The 20,077-nt window shown below is 40.4% G+C and overlaps 1 protein-coding gene and 1 pseudogene across 1 annotated transcript; one reads left to right on the top strand and one right to left on the bottom strand.

The window, feature by feature from the left end:
* Positions 1-5,083: 5,083 nt before the first annotated feature.
* Positions 5,084-17,605, bottom strand: LOC135528334 (bridging integrator 2-like; annotated as a pseudogene).
* On the top strand, positions 16,405-19,872 carry si:ch211-210c8.6 (uncharacterized). Its single transcript, XM_064957334.1, has 5 exons — positions 16,405-16,641; positions 17,751-17,856; positions 18,163-18,269; positions 18,665-18,837; positions 19,065-19,872. Exons 1-5 carry the CDS (start codon positions 16,491-16,493, stop codon positions 19,341-19,343), a joined length of 816 nt encoding a protein of 271 aa, XP_064813406.1. The 5' UTR covers positions 16,405-16,490; the 3' UTR covers positions 19,344-19,872.
* Positions 19,873-20,077: the final 205 nt, after the last annotated feature.

Here is a 20,077-nt window from a genome sequence, read left to right as displayed (position 1 = left end):
AGTTACAATCTCACCGTGGGCCTGATCACGGTCTTCCACCGGAGAAGGTTCTCCTGTGGTTCTGTAGGCACCCTTGTTGTGGCACAAGTACTGATGCAGAAGGAAACCCAGGCCAGCTAGCATCAGCAGCACAACTACGATGACCACTGGAGAGAGAGAGTCAACTGCTTTTAGAATAGGGACTGAAGTTTGGCTACACTGAAACATGCCAGAACCTCAAGTAATGCCGAAGTTTAATTTCTGAATCTATATGACATTACGCAATGTCTTATTAAACAGAGGTAAACAACAGCCGTCACGAAAAGGGTTGGGCATCATCAACTCTGAATGAAAATATGGCTACAGTATTTTATTGACACGCTGACTTCAAATATCACCAAATGTATTTTGTCTTTGTGAAATAAGTGCCACATAAAATGGCAAATCTCTAGCACAAAAATAAATTGTCCCACATGTCATGGGTGGAATAGAAGTCATGGTGATTGATGTCAGATTCACAAGTCATTGTTTACACAACACACAAACTCGTAAGTAAAAAGTCCTGTATTCCAAACCAACAGTACTAAATTCAGGTAACATTACAATCATTCGGGGTAGAGATTTGTAGAAAAAAAATATCATGTTTGAATCATGTAAGCTATTTACAGTGGTAGAGGACATAGATGAGAAGACAGAAATTGGGCTACTTTGAAAACGATGTTGCGGATGAAAGTGTATTGGTTGCTACATCTAAATTGCACCACTTTGTTAATTTTTATGTTTTATTAATTTCACTGTGACCTGGTACTGCTGACTATCAGTCAGTGATGCAGGCTGTTGCTGAGTGAGTCAATGATTGGTGGGGAGGGCAGAAGGGGTGTGTGTGTTGAGCACAGTCATTGGTGTTGAGAGAGCACTGCAGCAGGCAGCCATGACCTGTGATGTGAGAACAATTAACTAATTAAGTTGTACTAACTAGCTACACACTACTCAGGTTTTCAATAGGTTTTCAGTTATATAACTTTCAAAACACAGAAATCATCCCGTATAACGCAAAATCCATCATACAGGATCATTTCTGTTTTTTGAAAGTTATATATCTTCAAAACTTGAGTGCTGACAAGTAAAACATTTTTGGACTAATGAAACAAAGACCAAAATATAGTTTTGGGTGGAGTTCTCCCTTAAGAATGGGAAGCATAGAAATAGAGCACAGTACAGATCTACCGCTTTTAACATTTGCTTTCAATGAGAATGATATCTATAACTCACATTTCTATGTGAATTTATCAGGTCACCCAAAAAGTGACATATTGTCACTTTAAATATTATTCCAATGTTGAATTTTTTTTTAGAGGCAAGAAATGTTTTATGTGAATTTCTGGCTCAGTTGACAGCCCCATTTATCTATTTCAGTAGTAGGCTACTCTTATTAGACTTCACTGTGAATGACCTAGGTCCTATGAGTAGACCCACGTTGGCATATCAAAACATAAAAAAATATTATTTTTTAAATTTGTGACTGTTCATCTTCACTTCGGGGTGATTCTGAGACGGTGATCAAAAAAGTTAAGTCTCAAGCCCTGTATGCAGCAAGCTAGCGAACATTGGCCAGAAAGCGGAAGTCAGAGGAGTGGCGTGCAGTGGCACAGAGAGGAACCGATTAAATCCATTACTGCCTATCAAATTATAAGTAGCAGCGATTGATCAACAGTAGAATAAAACTAGCCATTAAATCTTGGGCTCCCGAGTGGCGCAGTGGTCTAAGGCACTGCATCACAGTGCAAGAGGCGTCACTATAGTCCCTGGTTTGATTGTAGGCTGTATCACATCCGGCTGTGATTTGGAGTCCCATAGGGCGACACACAATTGTCCCAACGTCGTCTGGGTTTGGCGGGGTAGGCCGTCATTGTAAACAAGAATTTGTTCTTAATTGACTTGCCTAGTTAAATAAAGGTTATATATTTTTTAAATAAACTCTTAATGTACTGGACTCATGATGGACTCCTCTTTCCTTTCCATCTTGCTCCAGAGGGATGGATTACTGGGACATCATGCTGCAGCCACACAAATTGAAATTTTTGTGGATTAAAATAAGCCAAAAACGTTGGGGGCTTTTCAATTTTTATACTCGTTGAAAATATGATTATTTTAGAGAAATGGGACTTCTATTAACACTATTTCACAATTTAAAAAATTGTGTTAACAGCATTTAATTTAACTTTTATTTAACTAGGTAAGTCAGTTAAGAACAAATTATTATTTTCAATGACGGCCTAGGAACAGTGGGTTAACTGCCTCGTTCAGGGTCAGAACGACAGATTTGTGGATTCGATCTTTCAAGCTTTCAGTTACTAGTCCAACGCTCTAACCACTAAACTACCTGCCACCCATTCACTGTCAACCACTTCTATAGTTCAGATTAAATAATTTGGTGTGATGAACCAATAAAGGGAGAAATGCTGAGAACAAGGTAAAGCAATTTTATCAGTTTTATTTCGATTGTCATTATGGAGACACCTATTGGATAAATGTGGCAAACACCTCTCTTCCTGTGAAAAATGTTTGGACTAGTTCAGGACTTGTATGGGCATCGGCTAGAAATATGCCTAGACCTGGCAAGCCTGGAAACCAGTCTCATTAAATATCTAGCCCCCACTCACTTCCTCATAATAACAGACTTCACTGAAATCTATTTGTCTTTAATTATGTAATTTAGCAAAATATAAAACCCAAGTTTATTGCAAAGAATATAATCTCATTCAATTATCATGGGTTATCTGCTAGTCTCTATGGGGGTATCACATGGTTAAATTCTCAGGCTGACTCATTTCTCTATATATATCAATGATGTTGCTCTTGCTGCTGGTGATTCCTTGATCCACCTCTACGCAGATGACACCATTCTGTATACATCTGGCCCTTCTTTGGATACTGTGTTAACAAACCCCCAGACAAGCTTCAATGCCATACAACACTCCTTCCGTGGCCTCCAACTGCTCTTAAACGCTAGTAAAACTAAATGCATGCTCTTCAACCGATCGCTGCCCGCACTTGCCCGCCTGACTAGCATCACTACTCTGGACGGTTCTGACTTAGAATATGTGGACAACTACAAATACCTAGGTGTCTGGTTAGACTGTAAACTCTCCTTCCAGACTCACATTAAGCATCTCCAATCCAAAATTAAATCTAGAATCGGCATCCTATTTCGCAACAAAGCCGCCTTCACTCACGCTGCCAAACATACCCTCATAAAACTGACCATCCTGCCGATCCTCGACTTCGGCAATGTCATTTACAAAATAGCCTCCAACACTCTACTCAGCCAACTGGATGCAGTTTATCACAGTGCCATCCGTTTTGTAACCAAAGCCCCATATACCACCCATCACTGCGACATGTATGCTCTCGTCGGCTGGCCCTCGCTACATGTTCGTCACCAGACCCACTGGCTCCAGGTCATCTATAAGTCTTTGATAGGTAAAACCCCGCCTTATCTCAGCTCACTGGTCACCATAACAACACGCTCCCGTAGCACGCGCTCCAGCAGGTATATCTCACTGGTCATCCCCAAAGCTAACACCCACGTTGGCTGCCCTTCCATCCAGTCCTCTGCCACCAATGACTGGAACGAATTGCAAAAATCGCTTTAGTTGGAGACTTTATATCTCCCTCGCTAACTTTAAGTATCAGCTATCTGAGCAGCTTACCGATCGCTGCAGCTGTACATAGCCCATTTGTAAATAGCCCACCCAACTACCTACCTCATCCCCATATTGTTTTTATTTACTTTTTTTGCACACCAGTATTTCTACTTGCACATCATCATCTGCACATCTATCACTTCAGTGTTAATTTGCTAAATTGTAATTACTTCGCTACTATGGCCTATTTATTGCCTTACCTCCCTAATCTTACTCCATTTGCACACACCGTATATACATGTTTTCTATTGTGTTGTTGACTGTACTTTTGTTTATTCCATGTGTAACTCTGTTGTTTTTTGTCATACTGCTTTGCTTTATCTTGGCCAGGTTGCAGTTGTAAATGAGAACTTGTTCTCAACTGGCCTACCTGGTTAAATAAAGGTGAAATACGTTTATTTTTTATTTTTAAATCAGGACATATAAGAATAACAGATGCAAATACTGAAATGCAATGAGTCATTGTCGTGATGTGGTCGATGCAGATAAAGAACTGTCTCTAGGGTAAAATGACTTAGCTACTGCCATAGCCGGGAAATAAATAAAAAACAATAAAGGGGAGAATATTGGTATAATTTCTGCATATCAACCGTTTAGATATTTATTCAAACTGTCGCCTGGAACAGCATGTTTACTGGCTAGTTGGGTACATCACTCTTTTAATGCTGCCATTGTTTATCATGCAGCTGTGTACGTAAACATTAAATTAGGTCCGTGTTATCCGGAATACCCTAAACCTTACCTAACTCATTTATCATGTCAACTTCAAAGGGGTAGACATCCCAAATGATAGCATGGACCCAATTGAATATGTTTACATAGTACGAGTAAAAAAGTCGCGGGTTTTATTAGCTATTATTTTTTATTAAAATTATGAATTTTAGCACCCCGTGGAAGGGACCGCTGTTGTACAGGACACACATAGGCACAGGAAAGCGTTTTCAGAACTGACATTTTTACAAGAATCGACTGGTAATGACACAATGTTGCTAGCATATCGCGCGACCAGTCATCTCAACTCCGCGGCGATATAAGAGAAAGGAGCTGAGGTTTCCCCGGGTACTGTAGCTGAGGAAGTAGAGATATCTGCTGAGCGATATTTGCTTGCTGGTCACATTTCTTTAGACACCACATTTCTTTAAAACAACAAAAAAAGTTACGAAATACAGTATTTTAAGCGAGCTAGCTTTAGGAATCCAGCAACGAAAAAGAAAACACATAAAAACAGACAGCTGTGCTCACCGCTTAAACTTTCTTGCCTTGCGCGCCGATTTCTTGAAACGCACGTGTGCGAGCTCCGGTGACATTGCTATAATAGCTCTTGGGAGGTTTCATGTTGCACCAATATTGTTGGAGATCTAGAATATTTACAGTGCTGACAAATCCAGACAAAGGGCAGAGATGTTATCACTTTAATGATAAATTGTTTATAAATACATAATTAATCAAAAGACACTTCTAGGTTTCCTTTGATTTCACATTCAGTCATTTGAGTTTTTCAATTACAGGAGTATCACTCAACAAGCCATTATAAAAAAAATACATTTGTTTAATCAATAATCAAGTTCTTCATGTACAATTTAGCACACACGGAGAATAAATAATTGTTTTCTATGAATTTCTATTTAATTTTCTATTCAATTTTGCAAAGTCAATTACAGTTTAGTGAACTTGCTGTTTCTCTACAATTAAATGAAAAGACAATTGGGTGACGCAGTATTGGATTATTGGCAGAAACCTATGCAAAGCACAAACAGGCATACCACTCATTTTATTAATAAAAACAAAACCGCTCTATTGGAAATATATTGTCCACAAGCAAGAGCTTTCAGATCTTAGGCAGCTGGAGGCAACAGCAGATATTCTTATATCCTGTCTGTAATATTGAGAAGGCTCTTCATTTTTATCCTATGTCCCTCGTGCAGTATTCAGCCCCTCTCCCTTATTACTATAACTAGTTCTGTGAACAAACACAAAACATTTTGATAGTTAACAAAGAAGAAAAGCAGCCTTATCCATAATTATAGTTACTTCAGACAGGAACTAACATTTTCTTCAGAGATCCTTCATTACACCACAGTGTTTTTCACATCCTCTGGCTCCTGGATATGCAATTTTTCTGCCTAAAAGTAAAAGACCAAAGTGACAAGTTATAGACCAGTAGATCAAAAAGGTTTAGCAGCTGTCGATGGCATCCCATTATTATACTGCTTGTCTTGATTACAGTAGACCGGCATGTAAATCAAACGTACCACATACGAGAGCCCATAAAAGGTTGTGTCTGTGTTTTTACAGTGAGATCTCATCCTGACAACTCACCTCTTGGACAAGCCCAGTGGCCTCTATGTCAGAATCAGAGCCATCTGTAGCCGCTCCGTTCTGCACACCATGAACCCCAGCGTCCTCAGGGGCCACAGAGCTCTCTATGGTCAGCTGGGGGGTGTCTATGGCCGAGAGCTGGAGCTCAACACTCTCCAGGTCATGGGAGTTTGGCACTTCGGAGGTACTCTCAGTTAATGCAGCAGGGTGCTGTTTTGAAGAAGGCTCAGACTTTCCCCTTTTAACACCCTTTTCTTCCTCGGCCAGTTTCTCTTCCCCTGACTTTTGACCACTGCCGGAGGCCCCTTCTGTGGTGGTGGTATCATCCCTGCTTTCAGACCCTGGTTTCTTCTCTGTAGAAGGATCCTCACTACGGGTGGAGTTTGCATCCAGGTCTCTGGCCCCTGAGGAGGGCTCCTCAATAGGTAGGGGCCATGAGGAGACTGCAGGTGTGCTGGTGAGTGACTCATCATAGCGAGGACTACTGGGAGATCTGAAGCTGGACTTGTCTCTAGTGAGGGTGCCTGACTTGCCTGGACTAGAACTCTGATGGAAGTCAGAGAAGCTGGCCTTCCATGACTTGGGGGACATGAGAGATCGCCTCATCAGAGAGCCAGTCCTGAAAGATATGTGAGAGGGGGGATATGACTACATGTTGATACACTTACTTTTGCTTTGACTACTATTATGCTTTATAATACACTCTGTGTTGAGTTCATCCCAGACCACAACCCATTGATAGACTCAAATGGGAGGAAAGTCAATTAAGATTTTTTTTTTTTTTTTTTAGTGCCGGCGAGAGATGTAAAATCCTTACCAACTTACCGATTCAACCCCTTGATGACAAATACCTTGTCTGGATGCTGATCCTTCAGATCCTTCATCACATTCTGCAAATCACTGTTGAACTGAAAGAGAGGAAGTTACACCAGATCAAGAAAATATATAAATCGAAAGAGCTAGGACTTTTGTTACCTAAATGCAGACAAAACAGTTTGGTTCATTTGTATAAACCAAAGCAAAGCCCCACATGACTGCTATTTTCGGATGTGTATTCCCACCCAAGTTATTGTGAATAATATGTACTGCACATACAGTAGTCATTTCCTTGAAGAAGGTGTCCCGCAAATTTGAGATGGCTGTGAAGACTGACACATAGCATCCAATTCGGCTTTAGGAACAAAATAAAAGAAAAAAACATTATTAATTTGAATAGGTTATTAGACACTTGACATAATGATGTACAGTGCCTTGCGAAAGTATTCGGCCCCCTTGAACTTTGCGACCTTTTGCCACATTTCAGGCTTCAAACATAAAGATATAAAACTGTATATTTTTGTGAAGAATCAACAACAAGTGGGACACAATCATGAAGTGGAACGACATTTATTGGATATTTCAAACTTTTTTAACAAATCAAAAACTGAAAAATTGGGCGTGCAAAATTATTCAGCCCCTTTACTTTCAGTGGAGCAAATTCTCTCCAGAAGTTCAGTGAGGATCTCAGTGAATGATCCAATGTTGACCTAAATGACTAATGATGATAAATACAATCCACCTGTGTGTAATCAAGTCTCCGTATAAATGCACCTGCACTGTGATAGTCTCAGAGGTCCGTTAAAAGCGCAGAGAGCATCATGAAGAACAAGGAACACACCAGGCAGGTCCGAGATACTGTTGTGAAGAAGTTTAAAGCCGGATTTGGATACAAAAAGACTTCCCAAGCTTTAAACATCCCAAGGAGCACTGTGCAAGCGATAATATTGAAATGGAAGGAGTATCAGACCACTGCAAATCTACCAAGACCTGGCCGTCCCTCTAAACTTTCAGCTCATACAAGGAGAAGACTGATCAGAGATGCAGCCAAGAGGCCCATGATCACTATCGATGAACTGCAGAGATCTACAGCTGAGGTGGGAGACTCTGTCCATAGGACAACAATCAGTTGTATATTGCACAAATCTGGCCTTTATGGAAGAGTGGCAAGAAGAAAGCCATTTCTTAAAGATATCCATAAAAAAGTGTTGTTTAAAGTTTGCCACAAGCCACCTGGGAGACACGCCAAACATGGGGAAGAAGGTGCTCTGGTCAGATGAAACCAAAATTTAACTTTTTGGCAACAATGCAAAACGTTATGTTTGGCGTAAAAGCAACACAGCTCATCACCATGAACACACCATCCCCACTGTCAAACATGGTGGTGGCAGCATCATGGTTTGGGCCTGCTTTTCTTCAGCAGGGACAGGGAAGATGGTTAAAATTGATTGGAAGATGGATGGAGCCAAATACAGGACCATTCTGGAAGAAAACCTGATGGAGTCTGCAAAAGACCTGAGACTGGGATGGAGATTTGTCTTCCAACAAGACAATGATCCAAAACATAAAGCAAAATCTACAATGGAATGGTTCAAAAATAAACATATCCAGGTGTTAGAATGGCCAAGTCAAAGTCCAGACCTGAATCCAATCGAGAATCTGTGGAAAGAACTGAAAACTGCTGTTCACAAATGCTCTCCATCCAACCTCACTGAGCTCGAGCTGTTTTGCAAGGAGGAATGGGAAAAAATTCCAGTCTCTCGATGTGCAAAACTGATAGAGACATACCCCAAGCGACTTACAGCTGTAATCGCAGCAAAAGGTGGCGCTACAAAGTATTAACTTAAGGGGGCTGAATAATTTTGCACGCCCAATTTTTCAGTTTTTGATTTGTTAAAAAAGTTTGAAATATCCAATAAATGTCGTTCCACTTCATGATTGTGTCCGACTTGTTGTTGATTCTTCACAAAAAAATACAGTTTTATATCTTTATGTTTGAAGCCTGAAATGTGGCAAAAGGTCGCAAAGTTCAAGGGGGCCGAATACTTTCGCAAGGCACTGTATTTATTTGAATGGTATGTCATTCTGCTATCTGGCTCTGTGCTGACTTCTGACTCCTTACCTGTCATAGAGAGCAGGGAGCTCATCCCGCAGCTCTCTGTTGATGTCCTCAAAGACACTCTGGGCTATGTTCACTTCATCAGCTGCCTGTGCACAGAAAACCACCATGATAAGATTGAGTTTTGTAGCTTAGCTTAAATGATCATTGCTGTGCAAAGTAAGTAGACAGGGGTCTTTTGTCTGTCTGACCTTGGCTATTTTGACATCATCTTTCTTTTTAGCATTCTGCATCGCCTCCAAGTGGTGACGGGATGAATCGTAGTCAACCAGCTTCCTGCCTCGTTTGGCCACCTTCTCCTGGGGATTTGGAGGAGAGGAAGGATGCACTTGAAAGATAACATACTGTATTTAGGAAGTGTGTGTGTATGTGTGTGTGTGCCAACCGCACATTGTCCAGCCTTACCCTGACATCTGGGAACTGGCTCATATAAGACTCCATGGTACGAAGCGCCTGATCTAACAGCTTTGCCCCATAATCATTCCACAGGAGGTCTTCACCCTGTTGGCATAGGATATATATATATATATATATATATATATATATATATATATATGTTTTTTTTTTACAGAAATGTGCGTTATAACAACCAACAAAGAAGTCATGCATGTCATCCTTAATAATACAGCAGTGCGATGACTGACCTCTACAATGGCCCCCAGGTCCTCTTCTCCATCCCAGTCCGGCTCATAGATATCATACAGAGACTGGGAAAGCCGTTTTGAAGATTCCTGCATTTCTGTGAAAAAGTGGACAACACGGATCACATTTTATCAGGCCTTGGACACCGCTGATGGTAAAAGCTATAGAAAACCATGCAATTTAGGGACAACGTCATACATGTTACATCATCATGCATCATGTTTTTAAATGTATGTCAATTGTAAAGTATTTTTGTCTGTAAATGTTTGTTTTTTCGTTATGTGTTTATGTGTTGGACTCCAGTAAGACTAGCTTTCGCCATTGGCGTCGGCTAATGGGGATCCCAATAAATCAAATCAAAAATCAAATACAGATCACAATCATTTACAACATACACAGGCAGAACAAATGTTTACCTTTGACAGAACTAAGGTAATGCTTTAGGTCTTTGTATAACCGGTTCCCATAAATCTGCAAACAGAGGTTATCGAGTAATTTGTAGGCTATACATTCATTTTTGGCATTTACAGGGGCAGATTGACATGCCTTTGCTAAATCATAAAATATCGGTGAATATATATTATTTGTTCATGCATGGAGATTGACTGCCAATGAAGACTACCTGTTGGTCAGTGAGATTTAAGAGGCATTGCTCAAATCTTTCATCTTTGGTCTCCACTGTCTTTCCAAACTTCTGCAAGACCTAAAAAGTCAGGAACAAAATACATGTACACGTCAAGCTACCTCTAATGTCTTGAACCTTTATGCTTTTCTTCTAAAGTTAGATTGAGAGGCATTTGGAGATCATGCTGTGCATTATATTGAGAAATGTAAAGCATACCTTCTCCTTGCCCCTGCTCAGTTGCCTTTGGACTCTTTTGGCAAAGACCCCAGCACCTCCTTTTGGACTGTGGCCTTCTGACATACTTTCCCCTTTTCCTTTCTTGCTTTTCCCTGTTGAGTTTTTTTTTTATCCTTGGGAATGTAGAGATAGGGGAAAGAACAGATTACAAAGATGAATCTGTCTGTATAGAATGGAGAGTTCTCATTTGGTAACCTAAAAGTAGTTGATTAGAATATTGGTGGGACAGATATATCGTCAAGTATCCAGTCATTTACGTGCATCATGTCAAAAGTGCATAATCACTAATCACTAGTGTATTCATTATTTCACATAGGATTCACGGTATGTTGCCTGTAAAAACAATTGGGTAATGTATATCTCCTTTATACAGCACTATCTTTACACCTCGTAGGCATTCACCTTTTATATAGCCATTATTAAGGCGGCAACGGAGTAAAAATAAGAAATAACGAGGAATAACCTGACGAAGATTCGTGCAGGTCAGATAGAAATTTTGTTTGTAAAATTAAGGTACGTGGCGGAGCTTATGAGTGTGCGGGCTCTATTTCTTTAATGGCAACTGAGCAAGAGACATTCAACCTTGACCTTTGTTGTTACAACCGTTGTCATGGTAACACGATGCATTTTGAATTCCTCCAGATTGACAGATTGCAATGCACTGCTTTTATTTCTTCACATTCACAAACAGTAAATTAGCAGCTCGCCATACTTGTAAATCATTTGTAAATAATTACCATGTAATATGTTAATTTTACTGTTATGGTGAATACAAAGTTGGCTACAGTTCAATTCTAAACGTTGTCAGATATGTTCTGGTAGTAATGAGCTGGCTCGTACAGCTATTTAAATGAGCTAGTTTAGCAAACCAAAACTTAATTGGCTAGAAAGTAGCTTTTAGTTGTCTGGCTTGTTAGATTTACATATGGTAAATAGCCAATTTACATATCCTAAATAGCCACATTTTTAAACGAATGTTTTTTTTGGGGGGTGCAAAGAATTGAGCAGGTAATGTTGCTATTTGCCCGAACAGGCAGCTGGTTGCATGCAGACTACCGTTTTGTTTATACTTTTCCATATCAATGACAATTACACGTTTTTTAAACGTTGGACAACAATAATAGGTTGTTGATGCGTGCCAAAGCCAGTAAGATGATAAGGTATACTGTCTGAGGGGTTAGCAGGACTTTTAAACATTACCGCAATCGTGAGTCATGACCAATGATGTGGTTGGCCGAAATAAAAGTACAGGCTTTTGCCGCGTTCAAAACAACTAGGAATTCTTAAAAAATATATATATTTTATGTTATTCATAATACAAAAATCAGCAACTTACATTGCTACATCAAACATGTCTAACAAAACAAAACACAGGTATTAGCAAGAAAATACTAAAACATGCAAAAAATATATTAATAAAAATAATACAAGTAATAAAAAAAATAAACAATTCTAGTGCAATTGTATTCACTCTGAATTTTTTTTATTCTTGTTGTTATTCACGGGGGATAATGTCTTAACAAGATAATTAAATTCAATCAAAAATATGTGTAATTTTGGTATAGAATCCTGGAATTTTTGTTTGTGTATAAAGTATTTGGCAACAAATCATTTCAATTGTCTTGTTATCATTGCAATAGTAACATATCCTTCATGTCAAAAACATGGGTAGTGTTCATAATGGTAAATAAGTATTTTGCAAGGTTTTCCCAAAACTCTGACAAATTTACAGTCAAAGAACGAGTCAGATTCTCACCTTCTTTTTCACAGAAAACGCAGATATCATCAATAGCCACAAATTTGAACAACATAGAATTACATGGATATACCATACGTAGAATTTTAAAGTGCACTACCTTACATTTGTATGGTATACAATATTTGTAAGGCCTTAAAACCAAGCTTTTTTTCCAGACAGTGTCAGGAATAAGCATGTTCCAGAAAAATATTCCTCTATGTGTACGTTGGTTCCGTGAATGAAGAATTTGTTACATATATTTATTACAACAAGATTTCTCAAGTAAGCCCACGCCTTCCAAACTGAGTTCGGGATAAGCTTTGTGATGATCACCAAAGCTAAGATGAGTTTTCATTAGTGTAGTTGGACCACTGGGACTGGCTTTGATCACCGAAATAAACTCTCTGAAAGGTATTAGAAAGTCATTCAATGTTATAAATTATTCATATGAAAGATTATTACCCCTGTTGTCAAAAACATCAAGAACAAAGTCAATATTCCTCTCATGCCAGCTGGTGTAGAACAATGACTTATTCCTTACAGATATGTCTGAATTATTCCACAAAAGGGGAATATTGTGAGGAAAAATTGTGCAGGAAACATATTCTCCAGGCCATTAAAGCTTGTTGGTGAAACCTAGCCAATTTAGTGAGTAAACTTTCAGGAATATAATTACATTTCAGTAAAAGGTTAAGACCTCCCAACTTATTAAAACACATTCTTTGGTATGAAATACCATATTGATTCAGTATTGATCAAACATCTTTTCAACCAGTTGATCTTGAAAGTGTTATTTATGTCAACAAAATCCAACACTTCCAGACCTCCTTCAGCTCTTTTATTAGAGAGGACTGACTTGTTTAGTTTGTGAGACTTCTTTTTCCAGATTAAGTCAAGAAAGGTATTGTTAATCTCTTTAAAATTAGAGGGAAGATATACACATATAAATAGTTCTGTGTTAATAAACCTTAATACATCCAAAAGATTCACTACCAGAAGTGTATGACAGGGATGCCCAATTTTGGCATTTTTATTCATTGTGGTTGTGGAATATCTCTAGATATTCTAAATAATGCAAATCTGCGTGGTTTAACAACTTGTAACTCGGGAAAATACGAAATCAAATCATGACGTCAGTGATCGTTAGGCCGAAGTTCTCGAAAGAGGTCCAAGTCCCCGACTTCGAATTCCTAATTGGATGACCGTTAAAAAATATTTTTTTCTAGTAGGAGCTCGTTTTTTTCCGAGTTTCCAGTAGTTTTCAACACACTGAAGTCCGAGATTTCCGAGTTCCCAGTTGTTTTGAACAAAGCATTTGTTGACGGCAATACCTATAAGATATACAGTGGGGAGAACAAGTATTTGATACACTGCCGATTTTGCAGGTTTTCCTACTTACAAAGCACGTAGAGGTCTGTAATTTTTTATCATAGGTACACTTCAACTGTGAGAGATGAACCAAAACAAAAATCCAGAAAATCACATTGTATGATTTTTAAGTAATTAATTTGCATTTTATTGCATGACATAAGTATTTGATCACCTACCAACCAGTAAGAATTCCGGCTCTCACAGACCTGTTAGTTTTTTTTTAAGAAGCCCACCTGTTCTCCACTCATTACCTGTATTAACTGCACCTGTTTGAACTCGTTACCTGTATAAAAGACACCTGTCCACACACTCAATCAAACAGACTCCAACCTCTCCACAATGGCCAAGACCAGAGAGCTGTGTAAGGACATCGGGGATAAAATGTACACCTGCACAAGGCTGGGATGGGCTACAGGACAATAGGCAAGCAGCTTGGTGAGAAGGCAACAACTGTTGGCGCAATTATTAGAAAATGGTAGAAGTTCAAGATGACGGTCAATCACCCTCGGTCTGGGGCACCATGCAAGATCTCACCTCATGGGGCGTCAATGATCATGAGGAAGGTGAGGGATCAGCCCAGAATTACACGGCAGGACCTGGTCAATGACCTGAAGAGAGCTGGGACAACAGTCTCAAAGAAAACCATTAGTAACACACTACGCCGTCATGGATTAAAATCCTGCAGCGCACGCAAGGTCCCCCTGCTCAAGCCAGCTCATGTCCAGGCCCATCTGAAGTTTGCCAATGACCATCTGGATGATCCAGAAGAGGAATGGGAGAAGGTCATGTGGTCTGATGAGACAAAAATAGAGCTTTTTGGTCTAAACTCCACTCGCCGTGTTTGGAGGTAAAAGAAGGATGAGTACAACCCCAAGAACACCATCCCAATCGTGAAGAATGGAGGTGGAAACATCATTCTTTGGGGATGCTTTTCTGCAAAGGGGACAGGACGACTGCACCGTATTGAGGGGAGGATGGATGGGGCCCTGTAGCGCGAGATCTTGGCCAACAACCTCCTTCCCTCAGAAAGAGCATTGAAGAGGGGCTGTGGCTGGGTCTTCCAGCATGACAACGACCCGAAACACACAGCCAGGGCAACTAAGGAGTGGCTCCGTAAGACGCTTCTCAAGGTCCTGGAGTGGCCTAGCCAGTCTCCGGACCTGAACCCAATAGAAAATCTTTGGAGGGAGCTGAAAGTCCGTATTGCCCAGCGACAGCCCCGACCCCTGAAGGATCTGGAGAAGGTCTGTATGGAAGGGTGGGCCAAAATCCCTGCTGCAGTGTGTGCAAACCTGGTCAAGAACTACAGGCAACATATGATCTCTGTAATTGCAAACAAAGGTTTCTGTACCAAATATTAAGTTTGGCTTTTCTGATGTATCAAATACTTATGTCATGCAATAAAATGCAAATTAATTACTTAAAAATCATACAATGTGATTTTCTGGATTTTTGTTTTAGATTCCGTCTCTCACAGTTGAAGTGTACCTATGATAAAAATTACAGACCTCTACATGCTGTGTAAGTAGGAAAACCTGCAAAATCCGCAGTGTATCAAATACTTGTTCTACCCACTGTATGTATATATAAAAAGTTGGCGGCATGCTAAAGTGAAGCTATATAGGGCAGTTTTTTGACTACAATTCTGTCTTCTTAGCAGGCCTATCATATCTTTCCAAGTCAAGCCACTCCTACATACTATTATGGAATTACATAGTCAGGAAGGTACAGGAAGCAATTGATGAGGTAGGGCAGTGGGCATTATTGTGGGGATTCAGGTTCTCTGTAGAGAACTCAGACAGTGTTCTTTACCAGGAGAAAGGTGGGAGATGAGGTACGCTTGAGGTTATATGGGAGAAACTTGGAGAGGGTGGGGTCTTTCAGGTTCCTTTGAGTGTACTTTGACACTAGGCTGACCTGGGCAGAACACATTTAGAGAGTGGTGAGAAAGTGTAAGAAGGTGTTAATTGTGATGCTGTCTGACAGGGAAGGAGTGGGGGGCTGGCCGTTCCTCATCGAGGACCATGTATGTTGTATTAATCTGATCTATAATAGACTATAGCAGTATAGCGTATGGTTCGGCAGCTTGGACCTTATTGGAAAGTCTAGATGTCATACAGAGGCAAGGACTCAGAATATGTAGTAGGGCGTTTCAGACGTCCCCGGTGGCTGCAGCACTACAGGTGGAGATGGGGGGGATATGCCATTGCAGATTAGGAGACAGCAGCTGGCAATGAATTATTGTGTCAACCCACAGGGACATGGGGTGTCTCATCCTTCGAAAGGGATTTTACAGGCATGCTGGGAACATGAGCGAAGACGGAACACAAGCTTTGGGTGGGTGGGTAATACGCAGGCGAACGTATTACAGATCATCTGGCTGAATATACGACGGAGCTGATGGCCATACTGTTGGCCTTGCAGTGGGTGGAGGACATCAAGCCAGACAGAGTAGTTACAGTATTTGCTCTGATTCATGTGCAGTGTTGATGAGTCTCCTGTCATTTAGCTCATGTAGCATACAAGACCTTTATGAGGTAAACCCATGGCAGGATTAGAGCGATGGGTATACAGATAAGGTGTACTTGGGTCCCAGCCCATGTGGGGGTGGAGGGGAACGAGGCAGTTGATGTACTGGCTGAACAAGCATTTAGTAGTGGGGATATTGATGTTATGGTTTCAATGAGCAAGTCAGAGGGGAAAAGCCTGATATTGACAGTGATGGTGCAGAGATGGCAGGACCAGTGGAATAGAGATACTAAGGGCAGGCATTTATTTCAAGTACTGTCGCTGACCCACACTACAGTACAGTAGATGGCGGTAATGCACCTTGGATGCCAACCGCCGGTAATCCCCACCCAAGAATAAGAAGCAAAATGTTATGGAAGAAGTGAACTTTATACTGGAGTGTTATTTGAAGAAAGTGGGGGTGGTCCGATGTTGGAATACCAGTTGTTGTTTCAGAATTTACTGGACATGATAATGGGCAGTACGATAGTGAAATGTGCAGCTACCGACCTGGGAATCCAGTGGGCTGGATGGGCCATTGCAGCAGCTCTCAAAACCGAGAAGTTCTATGACTTAGCAGGTAATAACACTTGATTTAAACCTACCGGTATGTCAATTCTCACCGAAGCGTTTTGTTTGTTTTGTGAATCGCTATGATTTCATATTGTGGTTGGTTGAATAAATCACCCAGTGTATATGGTTTTGTCATAAAATATAAACATTCGTTGTCAAACTAAACGTATGCATTGGAATCAGGCATTGTGTTTTTCATTCAAGTATAGCATGTTGTATCTGATGAATAGCAATGTTACAAAACCACTTATCTAAACCGCTTTGTTGTAAAACAACTCAAGGACTCCTCCCTCATTCAGATAAGCTTAAGGATCTTACGAAAATCAGCTTAGTTCAACATTACGGCCAACTGACTACCAATTTTACAAGCCTCCACTCAAAGGTTAAAATTAGCCAGATAATGCTGCAACATCCATCTATTAACTAGCTTCGATAGCGCATCCGGATGATTTTAAACAAATGTTTACATTGTACCGCGAGATTGGCGTTAAATGTGTCGGCCTATCGCGAGATGTTTGTCACACATTGTTACGTTGTAGTTCGCGCAAAGGCAATTGGTGCTGTAAGTCCCAACTCCGGTCATCGAGTAACCACAGCAGTACAGTTTTATTGTAGCCCTTCTTTTGTCGATCATCCAACAATAGCATGGTAAACTAAATGAAAACAGAAGTTATGTAGGCCCTTGAATTTGATGGATTGAGTGAGGCAATTGTTGTAGGGTTTTTCATTGTTACAGTATAATATTTTCGACATCTATATATCTGTGAAAGTTCAATGGGCAAGTAAAGACTGTTGTGACAGTATGTGCCATTCAAGAATAACATAATTTACTTTACCATTAGTTATGTAAAAGACTGCAACTTACCTGTAGACACTGATGAATGGGTATTCCTTGACAAAATTCGTGTGCCACTCCTCTGAGCTGTCTGTGCTCTTGGAAAGTTTTGCCCTTGTACTTTGGAGCCAATTGTCACTCTGTCAGTAGGCTCCTGGGTAAAATATTCATTGAACACGCCTTACTGTGCAACTTCTGTGTGATAGGAGTGGCAGAGCCATGTACCATGCCCAAAGGGACACATGTCTTGTGCTGATGAACCTTGGTTGTATTTTTTTTAGGGTCTGGCACATTTATATTACTCGCCCACCTGAGTCGCTATTGGGGAGGGACTCGTCATTTGAGGCAAAATGTGCAGACCGGATTGGTGACAGCATGGGGAGTAAGGTAAGCTTGACAGGGTGACAGCAGGGTCTCCAATCTAATGTCACCTGCTATGCCCAACAATGAATTCCCATCCTAACAATGGAGAAGAACAAAAAAAAGCTATAAACACCTGCAGAGCTTTAGTGTTCTCTGATCATTTACTTTTCAATCAACAAAGTGTTGTATCAGTTTTAGTAGTCTTCTCCAAGGCTGAGGTTTGGCCCGGCCCAGTCGCAGAACCCTCTCAGGATGGGACTCATTAAAGTTGAGTTAATGAATAATGGCGGGGTTAATGTCAAACTAATGCCTATGTTCTAACCTCTGCAGGCTTGGAACATTCCTCTTCATGCGGATCTTAAAGGACGGCCAGGATCGCAGGTTTAACAATGTCAGAGACAGCCCAGGGACATTCTTTGTGTATTGGAGTGTTCAAGGTACTTTGAATCATTATGGTCGCTGGCTTTTCTTATTCTCACTCAGCCACCACAGCAGTTATTTTACTTTGTCCTCAAGCAATCAATTTTAACTCACTGCTCAGCCGTTTCGCTCTTCATAAATGTATAAAACCAGATTAGAATAGCCACTGATATCAAGGTATTGTGCATTTTGCCCAAATGGGAGACCATAAATGAGGTTTACCATTGGACACTGACAGTACAGTACTCTTTTGAAAATGTTTTATATTTCAGACCCAGGTGAATTTCTAATTGAGAGTAGGAGCATTATCTTGACATGTATGCAATTATTATTTATAGATTGGTAAAATAGACCATTTCTGTGGACTAATCTACCATTGGTTCAGTACATAATTTATTCCTCTTTCTTTCAGCTGTTTGGGTGTTCATGACCCTCCTACCTACTCTCATCCTGAACAGTGAGCAGCGAGATGAGCCATTGGGCATGAGGGACTACCTGGGCTGGGGGATATGGGGCCTTGGCTTTGCCACGGAGGCCATTGCTGACCAGCAGAAGTGGCTCTTCAAAGGAGACCCAGATAATGCTGTGAGTCAGCTTGGTGGGCTGTTTTTTTTTCTTCAGGACGTTAACTTTTTATAATTATCATGGATGCAGTGGGGTAGTTGCAAAGTATTCTCACTACAACATGCTGTCATATGATGAAAACCCAACCACTCTCACACCTTTGAAAATAAACTTCCTGTATTTATGTTAATTTAGAGTATTTATTCACCCAGAGAATAGCCTCAATTCAGCCTTTCCATTCTCTCCAGGGAAAGTTCATCCAGAGCGGGCTGTGGGGCTACAGCAGGCACCCCAACTACCTCGGGGAGATACTCCAGTGGTCTGGACTCTTCCTCTCCGCCTCATCAGTGATGAAGGGTCCCCAGTATGCCAGTGTGCTATCTCCTCTGTTTGTCTGGTTCCTGCTGCGTCACGTCAGTGGCATTCCCATCCTGGAGAAGCAGGCCATGAAGAAGTGGGGCTCAGACCCTGCCTTCCAAAACTACGTCAAGAACACTCCTCTCCTTTGGCCAATTCCCAAGTTCTGATGTGTTACATACTTTCCAATAGGGTGTTCTGGCACAAGAGGAACTTACTGAACAGGACCATTTGTAATCATCAAGCATCCAATGTGCTGGTTGTCTTTGATATTCTCATATCGAAGCACACACACACACACAGAAACTTCAGATTGTATCTTGCACAAATGTTTTGATATACAGGTTTACTTAAAATCCACAATTTTAACTATACCACTTTTCAGTTGTCTAAAGTCCAGTGGAGTAAAAATACATGAATGTACTACTGAAGTAGTTTGAGGTATCTGTACTTTACTATTTATATTTGACAATTTCACTAAATTCCTAAAGAATGTACTTTTTACTCAATACATTTTCCCTGACACCCAAAAGTACATGTTACATTTTGAATGCTTAGCAGGACAGGAAAATGGTCCAATTCACACACTTAAAGAGAACATCCCTGGTCATCCTTACTGCCATACTTACTAAACACAAATGATTTGTTTGTAAATGTTGGTGTGCCCCTGCCTATCCGTAAATAAAATTAGAAACATCATGCTGTCTGGTTTGCTCAATAAGGAATGTGAAATGATTTATACTTATTTTTTTTAAAGTAGTATTTTACTGGGTGACTTGAGTCACCTTAATAGAAAATATCTTGACAATTGGGTGCTTTTTCCACCACTGCAAAAGTCAGTTGATGTAAACCTACGTGTATCAGTGCTACTGTCTAGTCGGCTTTGGAAGACAAGGACTTATTC

This window comes from Oncorhynchus masou, chromosome 33, assembly GCF_036934945.1.
Source record: "Oncorhynchus masou masou isolate Uvic2021 chromosome 33, UVic_Omas_1.1, whole genome shotgun sequence".
Lineage (NCBI taxonomy): Eukaryota > Metazoa > Chordata > Actinopteri > Salmoniformes > Salmonidae > Oncorhynchus > Oncorhynchus masou.
Note: the sequence above shows the minus strand (reverse complement) of the source record. Positions and strands in the feature narration are given on the sequence as shown.

Excerpts from the sequence above, each read along its gene's own strand:
- si:ch211-210c8.6 (XM_064957334.1), top strand. The coding sequence starts at position 16,491 with ATGTTGGAATACCAGTTGTTGTTTCAGAATTTACTGGACATGATAATG. Across the intron at positions 17,857-18,162 it reads GTGACAGCATGGGGAGTAAG|GCTTGGAACATTCCTCTTCA; the intron begins GTAAGCTTGACA and ends TAACCTCTGCAG. Across the intron at positions 18,838-19,064 it reads AAGGAGACCCAGATAATGCT|GGAAAGTTCATCCAGAGCGG; the intron begins GTGAGTCAGCTT and ends CATTCTCTCCAG.